Raw genomic sequence first — 20,314 nt, 5'->3', positions numbered from 1 at the left:
TCTAACCTGATTAGGTTTTATCTACCCCAGTTCAGTGCTTGGAACGCAGTAAATGCTTAAATACATTTAAAACAACAAGCAAATAAAAAAAGAACCAAAAGCCCTGCTGTCTCCTAAGGTCTCCAGCGTTTAGAGAAAAAGACGTTTCCTGCTCAAACAGCCCCATTTTCAATATCCCAGGACCTTCAGTGAAAGAGATTAGGAATCCAATAAAGAGAGGCTCGGTAGATTCGGGACTGTTTCTTCCGGAGAACAGCCTACCTTGGACAGTCTGGAGAGGAGGAAACAGTCAGAGGCAACAGGTCACTACTCTGATCAGTGCATTCTTGTCACTGATGCTACCATCAACCGCTGCTCTCCTTCCCCATAGCATCGCTCCACCATGCAGTCAACCGGAAGCTTCTCTGATTTGGGGAAGGCTTTGCCTGCAGGCCCACCTTCCCTCTCCATCTGGCACCAATTACCCAATTTTCTATTTTCAGTTGTCAGATCCTCAGCTAAACAGTGCGAGCTAGGAGGGAGGGAAGGATTCAGGCCACTCACTGGGGCGGAAGGGGCTGAACGGGGCTCTGCCTTGGAGTCCAGAAACAGCAGGTCACAAGGACTGTCCCCCAGCTGGGACAGAGAGGTTTCTCTCCTCCTTTTGCCCTGGCAAACAGGGAGCTCGAAGTCCCAGATGGGCATCTGCACCTCAGTAGCTTGGCCAGCAAATGCCTGTTCTCCCCTACCCTCGACACACTCACAAACACACCATCGTGATGAAGAGCCCCCGGGGTATGTAGAAGTGGCATCTGCTGTATGGTTAACTGAGGCTACGGATGATCCCCTAACTGGACATGTCATACACAAAAGCATATAAGAAGCCACCTCTTCCCACCCCACCCCTCCCCCTCCAAAGTCGATCTCCCCCTTTCAGCCCCAAGTACTCACCGGGTGGGCCTGGGGGAATCTAACAGAGGGTTCGTTCCACTCCTTGCTGATCCTCTCCCTGTAATTGTTACATCTGGGAATATACAGGCAGCCAACGTCGCCCAGCTCTGGGTAAATAACTTCCAAGCCGCCCCTGGATCGAAGGAGAAGCACATTCATTTACTGGAGCCTAGGCTTCCTCTGAGTAGAGGCAGTTAGCGAAGGAGACTTCTGCCTCATTCATTGCTGACTAGCAGGTGTGTGGAATCAGGTGTCTTAAGGCACTATAACAGGTGGGCTTCACAGAGATATGGCAGTCTAAATGTAGTTTTGAGGGTTTTTTTGGCCAGTTTGGAAGCTATCCACTTGCCCGATCTTCTCACTTTGTGCTCTCCACATGACTGAGAAGGCCAGAAGACAGGCTCTGGAGCCACGACTTTATGTAGGGACTTTCTGTTTCGTTTTGCTGCTGGTCCTATCAATTATCTGAGATCCGGGGAAGCTAGCTACATGGATAAACCAGATTCATGGATAATACAAAAGTTTAATTCAGTCATTAACATACGGCAAATAACCTCTTCCCCAGTTTGATCTTGGGCCACGTAATTTGATTTCACTGCCCTACGAGGACTAATATTTTCTGATTTGAGTTTCGCCCCATTTCCTTCTTCCTGCTTTATGAGTGGTGAAATGGCTGAGAGCCAGGCAACAGATTAGAGGAAGTCAAGCAGAAAAGAGACCTAAATGATCCACTAGCCAGATAATTGGCCCTGAAAAATTAAGTGTTGACTCTATCAGTAGTGATGGTCATGGAAGGGATTTACTTTTGGTTCCCTGACATAACACTGATCATATATAATTATGGAATTTGTTAAACACTTGCCATGTGTCGAGTACTGTCCTAGATACCAAGATAATCAGGTGGGACACACGCTTCCTGTCCGAAATGGGGATCACAGTCTAGATAGGAGACAATACGATTACATCTTCATTTTATAGATGAGTAAACTGAGGCACATGGAAGTGAAGTGACTCGCCAAAGGTCACACAGCAGATAAGTGGCAGGGCTGGGAATAGAACCCTGATCCTCTGACTCCCAAGCCTGTGCTCTTTCCACTAGACCACCCCGCTCCTCGTTTTCCTGTTCTTGTTCGGCTAATGGTGAGATCGGGAGGGTCCCAGTTGATGTTTCCAAGAAGTGTTCCCCCACCACACCCAATGGCTATCTGTCCATATCTATTCCCAAGCACCTAGATAAGTGCTATGCACCCAGGAGGTGCTTAATCAGTTCCGACGAATGTTGGGAACCCACCAGTCCCAGGGTCTCTTAATGGCAGACACATTATTCAGGATAGGGGAGAAACCCTCTGTGCCTCGTCCATGCAGATATGAGCTTTCGACCATGTGTCTGGGTCCTCCTGTGATCCCCTTCTCCCTCTTTAGACAGGATTTGCAGGTTAATGAAATTTCTTGGATACTTTCAACATTGCTCCTTGTGGTCAGGGAACACGTCTGCCAACTCGGTTATACTGTACCCTCCCAAGGACTTAGTACAGTGCTCAGCACACAGTAAATGTTCAATACGTATGGTTGATTGATTCAGGAGGGAGCTCTTTTATTGCAGCCTATATCTTGTGACAAAGGAAAACACAGGTAACTAAGCTCAGGAATCCAATCATTAGGAAGATGTGAACTTCTCTACCATTCTTGCCGCTCTCGGAAGTAAATCCCGGGCCGGATGGACCCACGGGTTTGATCCGGAAATGGCACCTGTGTTATTATGCTTCCCATTCTTTTATTGCACGGAGGACTTGAAAGACTATGATGCTCCGTTATTAGTATCTCTAGTCCCTGTTTCCTGCCCTGGAAGATTTAATGCCTTTGTTTTATCCCTCATCCCTCCCATCACACTCCTTCCCCCCCTCCTGTGTGATGAGAAAGAAGAAAATGATTCAAGATCAAAAAGATCTGCTGGACCAGGTCCAAAAATGAAATTGAGAGGCAAAGTAAGGACCTGGTCACAAAAGAGTTAGTGTGCTCAGTCAGTAAGACAAATATGATCTTGGCATGAGATTCTGGCATGGGATACGAGATACGTGATTTTGGAAACATTTCCTCGGTCTATGCAAAGGCTTTCCCAGGATGCATCAGATCGGGGCCAAGGGTGAGGTTTGCCTGGGGCGAGTTTGGGGGATGAAGTACTGTCCACTAGAAAATTCTCTTTAAAAAACCCCTGTGCAGCCCCATGAAGTCTGGGCCTCTAGGAACCTGGAGCCATTTTTTTTAGTTGGAAAAAGTATCTTTGGAAAGTGAGCTGAGACACAGGTGTTCCTTGTTCCTAATGAGCGAAAAAGGCAATGTTATGTCCTGAATAAAATGCTACCGAACCTGTGGCAGAGAAAGCTCATTTTCCCAGTCTCAGGGGTGAGGGATAAGGAGGAAGCGCCTTGGGAAAAAATCAGGAGTTCTGGTTCTCAGTTCTCGCCTCTAACCACTGAACCATCTTCCATACATCCATCGATTAACTGTATTTACTGAGCACTTGGGTGAGTGGAGCACGGTACTAAACAGTTGGGAAAGTACAAAAGATCTGGTAGGTACGATCCCTGCCCACAAGGAACGTACAGGCTAGAGAACCTTGTAGAACCTCTCGGGCTGCCAAACAAGGGGGTGAACACTTTCACAACACAGTTGCATCAAGCTCCCTGTCTTGGAGGAAATGAATGAGTCTGGGATTTAAGGGTACAGGGTCTTCGGGGATCCCAAACTCTTCCGCTCCAGAGCCTGGAAAGTTATGCATAGGATGTCGCCACTTAGTAAGCTTCTCTTGGGTGAAGAGAACTCCGACTAAGTGGGACTGGAGAAGAGGGAGACTCAGAAGTCCCAGAAGAGCCAAATTCAGCAAGAGACCCCTGCTATTCAAATCAGGAGAAGGGACAGGATAGTCCATCCATTCTTTTCTCCCACTTCTTTCCTGGGGGATCTGGATCAGGATCGGGATCTGAAAGCAGGGACACCTCTTTGAAGTCTAGATTCCTTGAATAACTGAGTAAAAGGGGCGGCAGCTCTGGGGCTCATTGGCCTCACGGGATGCACCCCATCAAGAGGATGCATCCCTCCATGGTTGTCCCGAGAACTAGTGTGGCCTAGTGGAAAGAGCCCAGGCTTGGGGGTCGGGGGACCGAGCTTCTAATCCCGGCTCCACCGTTTTTCTGCTGGGTGACCTTGGGCACTTAATTTCTCTGTACCTCAAATTCTCTGTACCTCAAAATTCCTCATCTGTGAAATGGGGATTCGATACCTGTTTTACAGCTCCGGGGCTCATTGCCCTCAAGGGATCCCACCCTGTCAAGAAGGTCCCCCATGGTTGTTCTGAGAGCTAGCCTGGTCTGGTGGAAAGAGCCCAGGCCCGAGAGTCAGGGGACCAACTTCTACCAACAGCTTCACCATTTGCCTGCTGGGTGAACTTGGGTAAGTCACTTTAACTTCTTTGTGCCTCAGTTTCCACATCTGCAAAATGAGGATTCCATATCTTTTTTTCCCTCCTACTTAGACTGTGAGACCCACGTGGGACAGGGACTGTGTCTGACCTGGTATATACCCCAGTGCTTAGTACAGTGATTGGCATGCCGTAAACGCTTAACAAATGCCACAGTCACTATTATAACTGTTATTAACTCATCCCATTTCCCATTGGTTTTATTTCTGCTGCTCTGGAATAAAAGCAGCCCCAGCAGGGGCAGGAGGGAGTGTACAGGTAGAGGCAGGTATGCACATGCTCCAGAGAGGTGGTGGGAGGGGTCAAACCGGTGGATGAGGGGCAAACCTAGGGTGTCCCTTAGTTTCCCCAACAATGACTCTGTCAGTGCCTTTGTTTAAGGGACTCTCCTCTAAGGCTCCCATGGGATTCACCCTGAGCCCAGACCTCTCCTCTCACCTGAGAGACACAGACGGAGAAGATCCCAGGAGTCTTAATACAAGAACATGTGCCATCTCTTTACTGGATCCCTGCTTTCAGACTGATCCACCGTGGAAGAAGTGGGAGGAAGAAATGGGTGGAGTTCTAAACTATAAACTCCTTGTGGGCAGGGATCGCGTTATGCCAGTGTTCTAGTGTTGTATTCTCTTGAGTGCTTAGTACAGTGCCCTGCACACAGTAAGCATTCAATCAGTGCTATTGATTGATTGATGGACAGTCAACTCCTTTCCTTCTCCTAACCTTAATCACAGGGCACTCTCTTTCTCTCTCCATCTCTCCCCCGCCCTTTTTCTCTCTATCTCTTTCTTTCTCTTGCTCTTTCTCCCTCCCTCCCCTCCTCTCTCTCTGGCTATCTCTCTTTCTCTGGCTCTCTCTGTGGCTCTCTTTCTCTCTCCCCCCCCCCAACACCGTCCCTGTTTTTGGCTCTCCTGGATCTCCCCACTTCTCCACCCCTACTTAGTCTGAGTTCATCCGCTAATAGTTGGTCTGTCAACTCTTCTGTCTCCTAGTGATAACGGGATTCTTGGTGGAACCATGTGATGGTGTTGCCCTGAACACCCTTTATCAATCAGTCAATTAATAGTATTTATGGAGTGCTTACTGTGTGCAGAGTGCTCCACTAACTGCTTGGGAGAGTACAGTACAACAGAGTTGGTAGAAACGTTCCCTCCCCACAGTGAGCTAATACCCTCCCTAATGATTAAGCGTCTGTCAGCTAAAATCTCTAAGGGTTCCCCATGAAAGAAATCTCCGCCGGAATCTCAAGGAGGAATTGTGATGCTCTGATCCCCACCTGGAATGGAAAAATGAGTCACCCTCTCCATCAGTCAATCAATCAATGGTATTTATTGAGCGCTTACTGTCTGCAGAGCCCTATACTAAAAGCCCTACGCTATGCCTCAGTTCCCTCATCTGTAAAAAGGGGTACCCAGGTCCTTCCAACTCCCAGACTCATGCTCTATCCACTAGGCCATGCTGCCAAGTGATCCAAGCACAGAACCATTTCCCAAAAGGAGGAAACGAGAACAGAAAGATGACTACGTACAGAAATGCTTCAGGTAGTCGTGAAGGTGTAAGTTTGGGGATGGTTCAAAAGAGCTGAGGTGGGAGAGTATGACCTGAGGATGCCTCCTGGAGCAAGTAAGATTTCAATCCTGCCAGTCAATCAACCAAACATGTTTACTGAGTGCTTACTTTATGCAGAGCACTAAGCACTTGGGAGAGTACATCATAACACAGTTGGTAGACGTGTTCCCTGCCCATAACGAGGTTAAAATCTAGCGCAGGAGACAGACATTAATACAAGTACATTAAATCATGGATATGCACATAAGTGCTACAGGACTGAGTGAGAGGTAAAAAAGGGTGCAAATCCTAGTAGCGAGAGGGATGCAGAAGGGAATGGGATAAGGGGAAATGGGGACTTAGGGAAGGCCTCTTGAAAGAGACGTAATGAGGCTTTGAAAGTGGAGAGAATGGTGATCTGTCGTGTATCAAGGGGGAGGGCGTTTCAGGCCGGAGGCAGGACGCGGGTAACAGGTGGCGGCGAGATAGATGAGAATGAGGTACAGTGAGTAGGTCGGCATTAGAGGAGCGAAGTGTGAGGACCGGGTTGTAGTAGGAGGGTAGCGAGGTGAGCTAGGAGGGGGCAAGGTGATTGAATGCTTTAAAGCCAATGGTGGGGAGTTTCCATCTGAGGCACAGGTGGTTGGATGGGCAACCTACTCCCTCCTACTTAGACTGTGAGTCCCTGGTGGGACTTAGTACACATTGAGCACTTAACAAGTGTCAAAACAAGTTCCATAAGAATAATAATACAATAAAACAGAGTTGGTAGACATGTCCCCCACCCACAAGGAGCTTAGAGTCTAAAGAGGGAGACAGACATAACTCTAAATAAACACATTACAAGTAGGTATATAAGTGCTGTAGGGCTGAGTGTGGGACGCATATCAAGTTCTTAAAGGGTACAGATCGAAGTGCAAAGGTAAGCATAGGGAGTAGGGGAAATGAGGGCTTAGTTGGGGGAGGGAAGCAGCCTTAGAACTGTGTTTGACACATAGTAAGCCCTTAACTAGTACCATAAAAAAAATAAACAAACCAAGGCCCCTTGGAGGAGATGTGATTTAAATAAGGCTTTGAAGGAGGGGAGAGCGGTGGTCTGCTGTTTATGTAGGCGGAAGGATTTCCCGGCCAGCGGGAGGATGTGGGCAAGGGGTTGTCGGCAGGATAAATGAGATCGAAGTGTAGCGAGTAAGTTCCGACGAGAACAAGAGCGCCTCACCTGCAGAAAGCCGCATCCTCACCAACCACGGGATCCATCACGCAGGTCCCCATATCCAACTCCAGGTCCAGCTCCTCCCCTCCTTGGCTGGAGATCAGGGCTGCCAGCCCCAGGAACAGAGTAGCCCCTGCTGGCCCCGCGGCTGAAAACTTCATCCTGACCTAGAAGAGAGCAGCTACTCACAGCTTCAGGTCACCTCTGCAAGTCCTCCCTTATGTGGAGAGCTAGCTGGGGGCTGGCTCAGGTGGGATGGAGCACCCCCCCCCCCCCAACACACCCCACCTCCCCGCAGGGAGTAGGCCGGTGGAATGGGCAGGGGCAGCCAATCTGCTTCCCAGAAGCTCGGCTTCTGCAAAACCAACTCCTCCGCCCTGGGCTGGGTCTTCTCCAACCCGGATCTGGCATGTGGCTGCTGGCTGTTACACCACCCCTGCTGGAGGTGGGCTTGGCTGGCTTCTCTGGGGTTTGCCGTTGCTAAGTCTGACTGTTGCCAGTCCAGACAGCGAGCGGCGAAGCAGATGCTTTTACATAACCTCTCCTTCCTGCCCCCCTCCCTTTTGTGGGTTCAACGGCTGAAGCCTGGGGCGGAGAGGGGTGAGGGGAGGGTGGTTCCTCTGGTTTGCTTGGTCCAGGCATTTGCTTTGTCTCTACTACGCTACTGTATCAGCCTCCTCATCGTTCTCCCTGCCTCCAGACTCTCTCCTTTCCTCACTTCACTCTGCTGCCTGGATCTAGTTTCTAAAAAATTATCCCATACATTTCTCCTCTGAAAACTTTGCTTGTTACCCATTCTTCTCTGAAGCGAACAGAAACTCCGGATCATCGACTTTGAGGCTGCTCCTCCCACAAATCCTCAGCTCACAGGCTTTGTTCTTACCAAGCTAACCTTCTCACAGTTCTGGTCTCTTCCACCTCACACCCCTTGCTCACACCTTCCCTGTTATCTGGAGCTTCCCTCCCCTTCAAATCTGCTGGCCACAATTTGCCCCACCTTCTAAGCCCTTCTGAAATCTTACTTGCTCCAGGAGGCATCCTCAGGTCATACTCTCCCACCTCAGCTCTTTTGAGCCATCCCCAAACTTACACCTTCACGACCACCTGAAGCATTTCTGTACGTAGTCATCTTTCTGTTCTCGTTTCCTCCTTTTGGGAAATGGTTCTGTGCTTGGATCACTTGGCAGCATGGCCTAGTGGATAGAGCATGAGCCTGGGAGTTAAAAGGACCTGGGTACTACTCCTGACTCTGCCACTTGTCTGCTGTGTGACCTTGGGCAAATCACTTCACTTCTCTGAACCTCCGTTACCTCATCTGCAAAATGGGGATTAAGACTGGGAGCCCCACGTGGGACATGGATGGTATCCAACCTTCTAGAGCTAAGTTCAGTGCCTGGCACATAGTAAGCGCTTAACAAATACCATTAAAAAGATTGTAAACTCCTTGAGGGTAAAGGACTGTACCTTCTAACTCTATTGTATTATTACTATGGCATTTATTAAACACTTGAGCACAGTTTCGGTGCCACATGAGGTGCACCACGAATCATATCCCCATATTAGAGATGAGGAAACTGAGGTGGAGAGACTTAATGACTTGCCCAAGTTTGCCCAACAGGCCAGTGACAGGACTGGAATTTGAACCTAGGTCTCTCTCCTGACTCCTGGTCCCGTGCCCTCTCCACTAGGTCATACTCTCCTCAGCACTTAGAACTACGGTCTGCACACAGTAGGTCCTCAATAAATGTTTGTGATTGATTGATCGATTGATTTCCCACTGCACTTGCCTGATCAACAAGAGAGCCCACCTCATGCTCCGGGGCTCAGAGTTCCTGGTACATCCTGAAGACACTTCCTGGAGCTTGGTGGTCTTCCGGTGGCTTGGCCGCTCCATGACAGCTTTTCTTATCCCGACCCCCACATAATAATAATAATAATGTTGGTATTTGTTAAGCGCTTACTATGTGCAGAGCACTGTTCTAAGCGCTGGGGTAGACACAGGGGAATCAGGCTGTCCCACGTGGGGCTCACAGTCTTAATCCCCATTTTACAGATGAGGGAACTGAGGCACAGAGAAGTTAAGTGACTTGCCCACAGTCACACAGCTGACAAGTGGCAGAGCTGGGATTCGAACTCATGAGCCCTGACTCCAAAGCCCATAAAGCAGCTTTGGCAGAACAAATTTGAGTGTGTCAGAGCTCCCCCTCTTAGGGTCACTTTCAGCCCCTGGTACTCATCAATGTGTGCAGAATCTCTGGGCAGAGGGTGCCAGGGAGCAGCGTGAGGAGGAAGATTTGGGGGCACAGACCCTGGTCTAAGTAGGTGCTCGTGGCACATCAGGCCAAGAGGACCAGGGGCTGACAGGGAGACATCTGTAGCAGAGCAGTGCTCACTCCTCGGCCAAAATACAGTTCTGGTCAAAGAGTCAGAACCAAACTGTTCCTGGAAGGGGAACGCACTATCCTGGCTTTGCACCACAATGAGGAAATGAATCGCCCCTGTCTCAGCTGCCCAGAAAGTGTTATCTATGCCTGAGCTTCTTTGGGGCCCAAGTTGGACCACACTCCCACTCCGTTCACTTCCCCCACAGGGCTGTCCCCTTTCCTCTCCCTCCTTTCCTTTCTGGATCATACTCTGACTGTCATCAGAGCCCCCTCTGCCTACAGTGATTCCCCTGGTAGACCTACCCCTGGCACCCTGTCACATCCCTCCTGCCCTAAAAGCCAGCTGACTCAGGGGCAAATCTCAATGCCAGACAGCAGTCCATCCCTGCTCTCCTAACCGTCCTCTTCCGCCCTCAGGGAGGCAGCGGCCCGGACCGTTTGCATCAGACTTAGAGTCAGCCTTCCCGGATTCTTTTCTCGGTTCATCCGTCGCCTCACTGTGTCCATGGAACTAGTCCCTGCAGCTCTTGATGTCTCTGTTTCAACATCCGTAAAATGGGGAAAGGAATCCCTGCCCAACCCCTTCCATCTCCCAAAACCATTGTATGGCAATGAAAATCCTCTATGGAGCATACTTGGAGCTCACTGAAGAGGGCTCTTATCATCTCCTGACTTATTAAGCACTTGGGCACAGTTTCAGTGCCACGTGAGATGCACCACGAACCATATCCCCATATTAGAGATGAGGAAACCGACGTCGGGAGATTAAATGACTTGCCCAGGTTTGCCCAACGGGCCAGTGGCAGAACTGGAATTTGAACCTAGGTATCTCTCCTGACTTTCAGCACCTTGCATCCCAACCCAGTGCCAAAGAGTCTTTTCTACCCGCCCCGATCACGCCGTGAATTGCACCCGTTTCTCCCTGGTGAGTCCGGGCTCCCAGGTCAGCTGCAGTGACTCTCCCTCAGCAGACACATGCCCAACGTCGCTCCTGTCCTGATCTCGGCTGAGTCAAACAGGTGGCGATTAGAGAGTCTTTAGAGTGGGAGCCGCTGGAAGGCAGGGACCGGGTCCCTTCAGTCTAGCTGCAGGACTCAGTACATTGCGGGCAAAGTCACCAGTGACGATGGCGACATTTGGGAGAAGGGAGACCGGAAGAGGAGTCAGTTTCTCCCTCCATAAAGTTCACCCCAAAGCCAAAGTCAGCTGCAGAACCGGGGCCTGCTGACTTCTCCCTCGCCAACTTGCCTCCCCTTCCTTCCACCTGCAACTCTTGGAAATGGAGTTTAGAATGCAACTGGCTTCCTCCCTGTTCCAAATAAGGAAACCCAGTGACCTATTCTTTCCCTTTGAATACATTTTCCTCATTTGAATCAAGATTTCTAGGTTACAACAAAAATTAGAAAGCTTCCATTCAGCTTTGCTCTCTCTCTCTCTCGCTCGCTTCAGGGACTGAGGCGATTCTTCATGCCATATTTATGAAGAGAATCTAGGAGAGGGAAAAGAAAGCTTGTTGCTTTTATTTTCGCATTAAATATTTATGTTTGGGTTTAAATGGAATACAGTAGAAGCAGATTTGGCCTTCTTTTGTTTTCAGAGGTGACCCTGGTGCAGGAGAAGAGTTCTGAGGCTGCAAAGACCAAGTTGGAAGCTAATGTCAATTCCACCCTGAGAGCACAAGGAGTTTACATTTTACTTCACTTGTTCTGACACGGACTCAATAATTGTGAAAATAATCAATATTTTCATTGCAAATGTAATTTTTTAATGCATAGCATTTGCTTAGTTACCTTATTGTCTTCCAGTTGGCTTTCAGCACCCTGCATCCCAACCCACGCCAAAGTGTCTTTTCTCTGCACACCAAAAACACCACGAATTACACCCATTTCTCCATGGTGATTCGGGGCTCCCAGGACAGCTGCAGTGACTCTCCCTCAGCGGGCACATTCCCAACGTCTTTCATTATTAACCTAATTTTGGAAAAGGGCGGCTTGAGCAAAGAAGTGTTGTAGAAACATTGCTCTAGCTAGCGATGGTTGTTTAGTGGTCTAGAGGAAAGAACGCAGGGCTCGGAGTCAGAAGGACCTGGATTCTAATCCCAGCTCTGCCATTTGCCAGCTTTGTGACTTTGGGTGAGTCGCTTGGTTTCTCTGTGCCTCAGTTCCCTCCATCTACAAAATGGGGATTAAATACCTGTTCCCCCCAAAACTGTGACCCCGGCGTGGGACAGAACTGTGCCTGACCTTATTGTAATGTATCTACCTTCGTGCTTCACACAGTGCTTGACACATAGGAATCACTGAACAAATATCACAACTATTAATATTTTTTCTTCTTACTATTCTTATAAGTCACTACCTGCAGGATCAACTGCGGTCTGTGCTTCTATTTTTCACTTCCATAACTGCATGACACCTCTGCTTCGAGAAAGCCTCCCTGTTTCTGATCATTGTGCTCCGGGTTGATTTTTCAGTTTGCCGCAAATGTGTTTCAGCAGGTAACGGCCAGACATTACAGTGCAGTCTAGCTACTGCATATGAAAAGATGGATTAAATGAACGGGCAAGGTTTCAACAGTTCACGAGAGTTCTTTCACCTAAGAAGTTCTGAAGCACTTCCCTGACACAAGTTTTTTCCTTCCTCCAGTCCCACGGCAGAGTCAGATCATCCTCCCCAGTTTACGGAGGGGAAGACCAGGGCATCTGAAGTCAGATAAACACGTTCTAAATCTTAAAAATATAGAAAACCGCTTTTATAGTCTTTGTGGGGGCCAGTGAGATTCCTGAAGATTCGTTTGTACCTTGTAAACACTTGATATTCACCCCACCCTCAGCACTTTAGTACATATTCTAATTGATTTTAATATCTTCTCCCCCACTTCTAGACTGTAAACTCCTTATAAACAGGGAACCTAACAACACTGTTGCAATAATAATGATGATGGTACTTGTTAAGTGCTTACTGTGTGCCAAACACTGTTTTAAGCACTGGGGTGGATCCAAGCTAATCGGGTTGGACCCAGTCCTTGTCTCACGTGGGGCTCACAGTCTCAATCCCCACGTGACAGATGAGGGAACTCTTGCGACGCTTAGTATATAGTAACCGCTCAATAAACACCACCGATTTAATGAATGATGGGGTGAGAGAGTTTTGATCAGTCAAGTCCCCATCTTTACCTTGCTAAGAGATATATTTTAAAATCACATTTCTAATAATAATAATAGCATTTATTAAGTGCTTACTATGTGCCAAGCACTGAATTAAGTACCGGGATACATACAAGATAGGTTAGACTCAATCCCTTTCCTATATAATAATGTTGGTATTTGTTAAGCGCTTACTCTGTGCAGAGCACTGTTCTAAGCGCCGGGTAGATACGAGGTCATCAGGTTGTCCCACGTGGGGCTCACACACTTCTAATCCCCATTTTACAGATGAGGTAACTGAGGCCCAGAGAAGTTAAGCGACTTGCCCACAGTCACACGGCTGACAAGTGGCAGACTCGGGATTCGACCTCGTGACCTCCGACTCCCAAGCCCGGGGTCTTTCCGCTGAGCCACGCTGCTTCCCCACATGGGGCTCCCAGTCTAAGGGGGGAGGGAGGACAGGTTTTGAATGCCCATTTTACAGATGAGAAGACGGAAGCACAGTGAAGTTAAGTGATGTTCCCAGAGTCACACAACGAACAAGAGGCAGAGCCAGGATTAGAACTCAGGATCCTTGACTCCCAGGCCTGGGGTCTTTCCGCCGGGCCACGCTGCTTCACTTTTCCCTTCCTTTGGTGTTTTTGATCTTCTCCCTCTCTGGGACATTCCCCACTGGCCTCCTCTGTTCTCATTCCTGCCCCCCCAGAGGCCCAGTCCCTGACCCTTACCCAGAGCAGAACCGGAGCTTGAGGAGGAGGAAGGGCAGGGCGAGAAGCAGGAGAAGGAAGCGGGGAGAGCAGCTGAGCTGGGAGGAAGAAGGGCCATGCGGTGGGGAGTGAGGGGTGGGTTGGAATGGAGCCCAAGTGGGAGGGGGCTGACCGTTGGTCGTTGCCGAGGCGGTTGGAGAAGGCCCCGGGACGGGACGCTCCCTCCAGAGACGCAAGCAGGATTTAGGGATGGTAAGCACCGCAGCTGAAGGGACCGGGGAGGAAAAGGATCTGAAACCGCATTCATTCGATAGTATTTATTGAGCGCTTACTATGTGCAGGGCACTGGACTAAGCCCTCACGGTCTAATCGGACCGCATGAGAAGCAGCGTGGCCTCCATGAGGCCTTCTCAGCCTGAGCTCCCCTTTTCCTCTGCTCCTTCTCCCCTCCCTCGCCCGGCTCTACCCCCATCCCCCAGCACTTGTGTACATAGAGAGAGAGAGAAGCCGGGTGGCTCAGTGGAAAGAGCCCGGGCTTGGGAGGCGGCGGTCATGGGTTCGAATCCCGGCTCTGCCGCTTGTCAGCTGTGTGACTGTGGGCGAGTCACTTCACTTCTCTGGGCCTCAGTTCCCTCATCTGTCAAATGGGGATTCACTGTGAGCCTCACGTGGGACGACCCGATGACCCTGTATCCACCCCAGCGCTTAGAACGGTGCTCTGCACGTAGTAAGTGCTTAACAAATACCGGCGTTATTATTATATGTACATATTTATTATTCTATTTATTTGATTAATGATGTGTATATATCTATAATTTCATTTCTTGATATTGATGCCTGTCTACTTGTTTTGTTTTGTTGCCTGTCTCCCCCCTTCTAGACTGTGAGCCTGTTGTTGGGTAGGGATTGTCTCTATCTGTTGCCGAATTGGACTTTCCAAGCACTTAGTACAGTGCTCTGTACACAGGAAGCGCTCAGTACATACGATTGAATGAATAATAATAATAATAATAATGTTGGTATTTGTTAAGCGCTTACTACGTGCAGAGCACTGTTCTAAGCGCTGGGGTAGATACAGGATCATCGGGTCGTCCCACGTGAGGCTCACAGTTAATCCTCATTTTACAGATGAGGTAACTGAGGCACAGAGAAGTGAAGTGACTCGCCCACAGCCACACAGCTGACAAGTGGCAGGGCTGGGATTCGATCCCACGACCTCCGACTCCCGAGCCCGGGCTCTTTCCACTGAGCCACGCTGCTTCTCAGCGACTGAGCAGTGGAAAGAGCACTGGTCTGGAAGTCAGAGGACCTGGGTTCTAATCCTGTCTCTACCAATTGTTTGCTGTGTGACCTTGGGCAAGTCACTTCATTTCTCTGTGCCTCAGTTTCCCCAACTGTAAAATGGGGATTCAATCCCTCAATACCTACTTAGGCTGTGAACCCCATGTGGGGCAGGGACTATGTCCAACTTGATAAGCTTGTATAGACCCCAATGCATAGAACAATGCTTGACACAGAGTACGCAGGTAACAAATACCATAAAAAAAAAAAAAAAAGGAAGGGAACCCTTTTCCCACCAGCATGCCCAAGGGATTGGAAGGGACAAAGAATGGAGGGGAAAATCAGAGAAAACTTTCAGAATTAGATATGGGAGAGAGAACAGGAGAAAGACACCCTCCCCCCCACACCCACATACACACATACACACGCGCATGCATGCGTGCCTGAACGGCCCCACCAAATCCTGGGAGAAACAGCAGAAAGACGGGGCCCCAGTCTAAACATCTGCAGGAAGGAGATGCATCAAAGGGCAGGGTCTGTCTCTATCTGTTGCCGATTTGTCCATTCCAAGCGCTTAGTACAGTGCTCTGCACATAGTAAGCGCTCAATAAATACTATTGAATGAACGGTAACGGAGGAGTCTGGGAAATTATTGCATTGGCCCTCCCACCATCGTCTTTCCACCTTTCACCTTCCTGGGGGCAGAGCCAGAAATTCGGGTTAGTTACGGCTTGTGCACGGCGACCCAGAAGTCCCGGGATGGGCTGTTTGTGCCTCAGTTTCCTCTCTGAAAGAAATGACGGTGGTTTGGCATTTCTGCCCTCTTCCTCTGAGGAGCTCAAAACCAGTCTTTCAGTTGGTTTCATTCATGCTCACAACACGCCCAGGAGCTGGGAGGTAAGAGAAGAGCAGTCGATGGATGGGGAAACTGAGGCACGGGGCGGTTAAAAACACTTGTCCGGCAAAGTAGAACCGGATCCCAAGGGAAGATCCTTTTTATTAAATCCTCTGTGAATTCCCTCCCGGCCTCAAATCCTGTGAGGGTGAATGGATAATGAGTGAGATGTGCAGAGAGCAGCTGTCACAAAAATGCGGAACGCCGTGGATTACCAGGATCACCTCCTGAGGCAACAGGAACTGGGAAAACTGGGCCAGGAAGACAAACTCCCGATTGAAATGATGGGCAGCGGATGAGTGAGTTGTGCCAACGGAACGGCAGCTCCCACTTTACAGAAAGCCAATTAGTTTCCAGTCTGGTCAGGCACTTCCTCGTTAGACACTTGATGAAATCCCCAGGAACATTTTACATCTTCCTCTACTCAGCCCAAGGCTAGCCCAAAGCCCAAAATGCTTTGTCACATCAAACAACTTTGTTTTGGATATGTGGGTAAATAAAGGTGGGGGAGGTGGGAGGAGCAGAGCAGTTACTCAGAAGGGCTCTCATTGAGCCATCTTGGAGAAGCAGCGTGGTCTAGTGGAGGGAATCCAGCCTGGGAGTCAGAAAGACGAGGGGTTCCGGGCTCCGCTGCCTGCTGTGTGATTTGGGGCAAGTGACTTCACTACTCTGCGCCTCGGTTACCTCATCTGGAATATGGGGTAATTAAAATGGGGTAATGAGCCCCACTTGGGACACGGACCACGGCCAACTCGCTTAGCTTGTATCTGTCCCAGTGCTCAGGATAGTGCCTGGCATCTAGCAAATGTTGGTATTTGTTAAGCGCTTACTGTGTGCAGAGCACTGTCCTAAGCGCCGGGGTAGACACAGAGGGATCAGGTCGTCCCACGTGGGGCTCACGGTCTTCATCCCCATTTTACAGATGAGGGAACTGAGGCCCCGAGAAGTGAAGTGACTCGCCCACAGTCACACAGCTGACAAGTGGCAGAGCTGGGATTCGAACTCATGACCTCTGACTCCCAAGCCCGGGCTCTTTCCACTGAGCCACGCTGCTTCTCTAGTAAGCACTTAATACCATGTAAAAAAAAATATTGAAAATGGAGGAGTTGGCAGAGTGACTTCATCTCCTGTCACTGACTCCCAAACTCCAATCAATCAATCAATCAGTCGTATTTACCTAGCGCTCAGTGTGTACAGAACGCTGTACTAAGTGTTTGGGAGAGTACAATAGACCGATTAAGGAGTTTCCAATCTAGTGGAGGAGAGTGACATTAAAGTAAATTACAGATAAGGGGAGCAAGTTAGTATAAAGATAAGTACCTAAGTCCTGTCGGGGAGAGAGATGAGTTGAAAACCCAAGTACTTAAAAGACAAAGCCTCGATAATAATGTCGGTATTTGTTAAGCGCTTACTCTGTGCAGAGCACTGTTCTAAGCGCTGGGGGAGATACGGGGTCATCAGGTGGTCCCACGCGAGGCTCACGGTTAATCCCCACTTTACAGATGAGGTAACTGAGGCACAGAGAAGTTAAGTGACTGGCCCACAGTCACACAGCCTCAAGGGCACGGTCGATTGCAGAAGGGCAGGAAATAGGGTGGGGAATGAGAGATTAGTCAGAGAAGGCTTCCGGGAGGAGAGGAGGTTTCGGAAGGCTCTGAAGACGGGGATAGTGGTCTTCTACGAGATGTGACCTGGAAGGGAGTTCCAGGCGGGAGGGAAGGTGTGAGTAAGGAGTCGAGGGCAAGAGAGATGAGCTCCAGGCCCAGTGAGTAAGATGGTGTTAGAGGAACGAAATGTGCAGGCTGGGTTGTGGGGAGAGAACAGACTGCCTTGATGCTGATGATGAGGCGTTTCTGCTTGATAGGAGTTGAAAGGGTTTTTCTCCTAATCCAACCCCAAAATGTGGCTTGTTCTCAGTGACTCGGACATTCAGGCTCGGCTAAGACTTCTCTGTGGCCCGGTAGTTCGGCTAGTTTCCCCTCTGGACTAAGCAGCGTGGCCTGGTGGAAAGAACACCCGTCTGGAAGTAGAGGGCCTGGATTCTAATCCCATCTCTGCCAACTGCCTGCCATGTGACCTTGGCCAGTCAGCTTCTCTGTGCCTCAGCTTCTTCATCTGTAAAGTGGGGGTTAAATGGCCGTTCTCCCTCCTACTCAGACTGCGCCCCAAGAGCCAGCTCGGCCATTTGGGTTCACTGATCAGTGGTGGTTCTGGGTAAATCAAAGAGACATTGCTCTTCACACCCACTCTCTAGGTTACAAACAGTCCCTACAGTGGGAGCCACTCTCAGACAATTAGATGCGCTAATCTCAACTAAACATTCTTTGGTTTGGGGGCTAATTGCTGACACACTCCCTGCTGGAGAAGTGAACCAAGCCAAATAATTAAGTCCTTAACCACAGGCGGAGAGCGGAGAGGGCGAGGCTAGAAGGAGTGGGTTGGATACGCCTGGCAGCACTCCTGCAGATGCCGAGGCAAGTTGCACCCAAGGATCAGATGCAGGGCAGGGCTGGGCACGCAGCCTTCCCCAGGTGAAAACAGGAGTTTTAAGAAGAGAGTGTGAGTGGGGAGGAAGCTGAGTCTTAGAACCTTTTCCTTTTTTAAATGGAATTTGTGAAGCACTCACGCTGTCCTAAGCACTGGGGTAATAATAATAGTATTCGTTAAGTGCTTACTACGTGACAGGCAGTGTGCTAAGCACAGGGGTAGATATAAGTTTATCAGGTTGGGCACAGTCCCTGTTCCACATGGGGCTCACGATCTCCATCCCCGATTTACAGCTGAGGTAACTGAGGCACAGAGAAGGGAAGTGACTTGCCCAAGTGGTGGAGTCGGGATTAGAACCCATGGCTTCCTCTCTGGCCCGTGCTCCATCCACTATGCCATGCAGCTAATCAGGTTGGATACAGTCCCTGTCCCACAAGACACTCATGGTCTCAATCCCCATTTTACAGATGGGGTAACTGAGGCACAGAGAAGGTAAGTGGCTTTAGCACTCATCCTCCGTTCCGGGCACTGAATTAAGCACTGGGGTAGATTCAAGCTAATCAGGTTGGACACGGTCCATGTCCCACATGGGCTCACAGTCTTAAGCCCTATTTTACAGATGATGTAACCTAAGCACAGAGGAAGGTAAACGACTTGCCCAAGGTCACACAGCAAACAAGTGGCAGAACCGGGATTAGAACCCAGGTCTTTCTGACTCCCAGGCCCGTGTTCTTTCCATTAGGCTACGCTGCTTCCCCTGAGGCTGGTCACCACGTCCCTCAAGCGGACGCTTGTCAAGGAAGATTAGGGTTTAGGGATCAGTGTGGCACCTCGGGTCTGATGCTTTGGTTTAGACCCATTATCCAGTTCGGTAGGCATGGGAGCCAAAGGCTTAAAGAATACAGATGCTATCGGATGAAAAAGGCCAACTATCTCAAAATCTAAAAGGTAGGAAGAGCAGGTTTCTTATCCCCAGCTTTCTTGTCTTATGCCATCGAGTCGTCTTGGACCCATAACGACGCCGTGGACGCATCTCTCCCAGAACACCCACCTCCATCTGCAATTGTTCTGATATATATTCATAGGGTTTTCGTGGTAAAAATATGGAAGTGGTTTACCATTGCCTCCTACTGCTCAGGAAACTTGAGTCTTCGCCCTTGATTTTCTCCCAAGCCGCTACTGCCCGGCACAGGTGAGTTTCGACTTGCAGCATTTTGTCTTCCACTCTCTAGCCGCTGCCCAAGCTAGGAATGGGATGGATATAATAATAATGTTGGTATTTGTTAAGCGCTTACTCTGTGCAGAGCACTGTTCTAAGCGCTGGGGTAGACACAGGGGAATCAGATTGTCCCACGTGGGGCTCACAGTCTTAATCCCCATTTTACAGATGAGGGAACTGAGGCACAGGGAAGTGAAGTGACTTGCCCACAGTCACACAGCTGACGAGTGGCCGAGCCGGGATTCGAACCCATGACCTCTGACTCCAAAGCCCGTGCTCTTTCCACTGAGCCAATATGCCTCTGCCTGACTCTCCCTCCTGTAGTCGAGGCTGGTAGAGTACTGGAAACTCTCCGGGTGTGACCCTGAGAGGGGTATCCCCATTTTACAAAAGAGGAAACTAAGGCATGGAGAGATGGAGTGATTTGCCCAAGGTCGCAAAGCAACCTAGTAGCAGAGCTAGAATTTGAACCTGGACCTCCCAACTCCCGGGCCCACGTCAGTCAGTCAGTCAATCGTATTTATTCAACGCTTACTTTGTGCAGCGCACTGTACTAATTGCTTGGGAGAGTACAATATAACAATGTAACAGACACATTCTCTGCCCGGAGTGAGCTTACCATCTAGAGGGGGAGACAGACAATAATATAAGTAAATAAATTACAGATGAGCACAAAAGTGCAGTGTTGGGAGGGGAATGAATAAAGGGAGCAAATCAGGGTGATGCGGAAGGGAGTGAGAGAAGAGGAAAGGAGGGTTTAGGGAAGGCCTCCTGGAGGAGATGTGCTTTCAGTAAGACTTTCCACTGGACCACAGTGCCATTCCTAAAAGCTCATTTCCTCTTCTCCTACTCCCTTCAGCGTCACTCTGATTTGCTCCCTTTATTCACCCCTCCCTCGGTCCCACAACATTTACGTACATATCCGTAGTTTACGTATTTATATTAATGTCTGTCTCCCCTTCTAGACCGTGAGCTTGTAGTGGGCAAGGAATCTGTCTACCAAATCTGTCGTATTTTACTCTCCCAAGCG

The 20,314-nt window shown here is 49.4% G+C and overlaps 1 protein-coding gene across 3 annotated transcripts in view; it reads right to left on the bottom strand.

The window, feature by feature from the left end:
* Positions 1–20,314, bottom strand: part of PEBP4 (phosphatidylethanolamine binding protein 4) — a 232,221-nt gene that overhangs the window by 205,553 nt on the left and 6,354 nt on the right. For all 3 annotated transcript variants that reach the window (XM_029066824.2, XM_029066826.2, XM_039912002.1), the window contains exons 2-3: positions 7,173–7,333; positions 931–1,063 (exon numbers count right to left, since the gene is read on the bottom strand). In XM_029066824.2, coding sequence (XP_028922657.1) covers positions 931–1,063; positions 7,173–7,333 — 294 coding nt within the window. The remainder of the gene's footprint in view (positions 1–930; positions 1,064–7,172; positions 7,334–20,314) is intronic.

Source organism: Ornithorhynchus anatinus, chromosome 5 (assembly GCF_004115215.2).
Source record: "Ornithorhynchus anatinus isolate Pmale09 chromosome 5, mOrnAna1.pri.v4, whole genome shotgun sequence".
NCBI classification, from domain to species: domain Eukaryota; kingdom Metazoa; phylum Chordata; class Mammalia; order Monotremata; family Ornithorhynchidae; genus Ornithorhynchus; species Ornithorhynchus anatinus.
The sequence above is the reverse complement of the archived record's forward strand: the minus strand, read 5'-3'. Positions and strand labels throughout refer to the sequence as shown.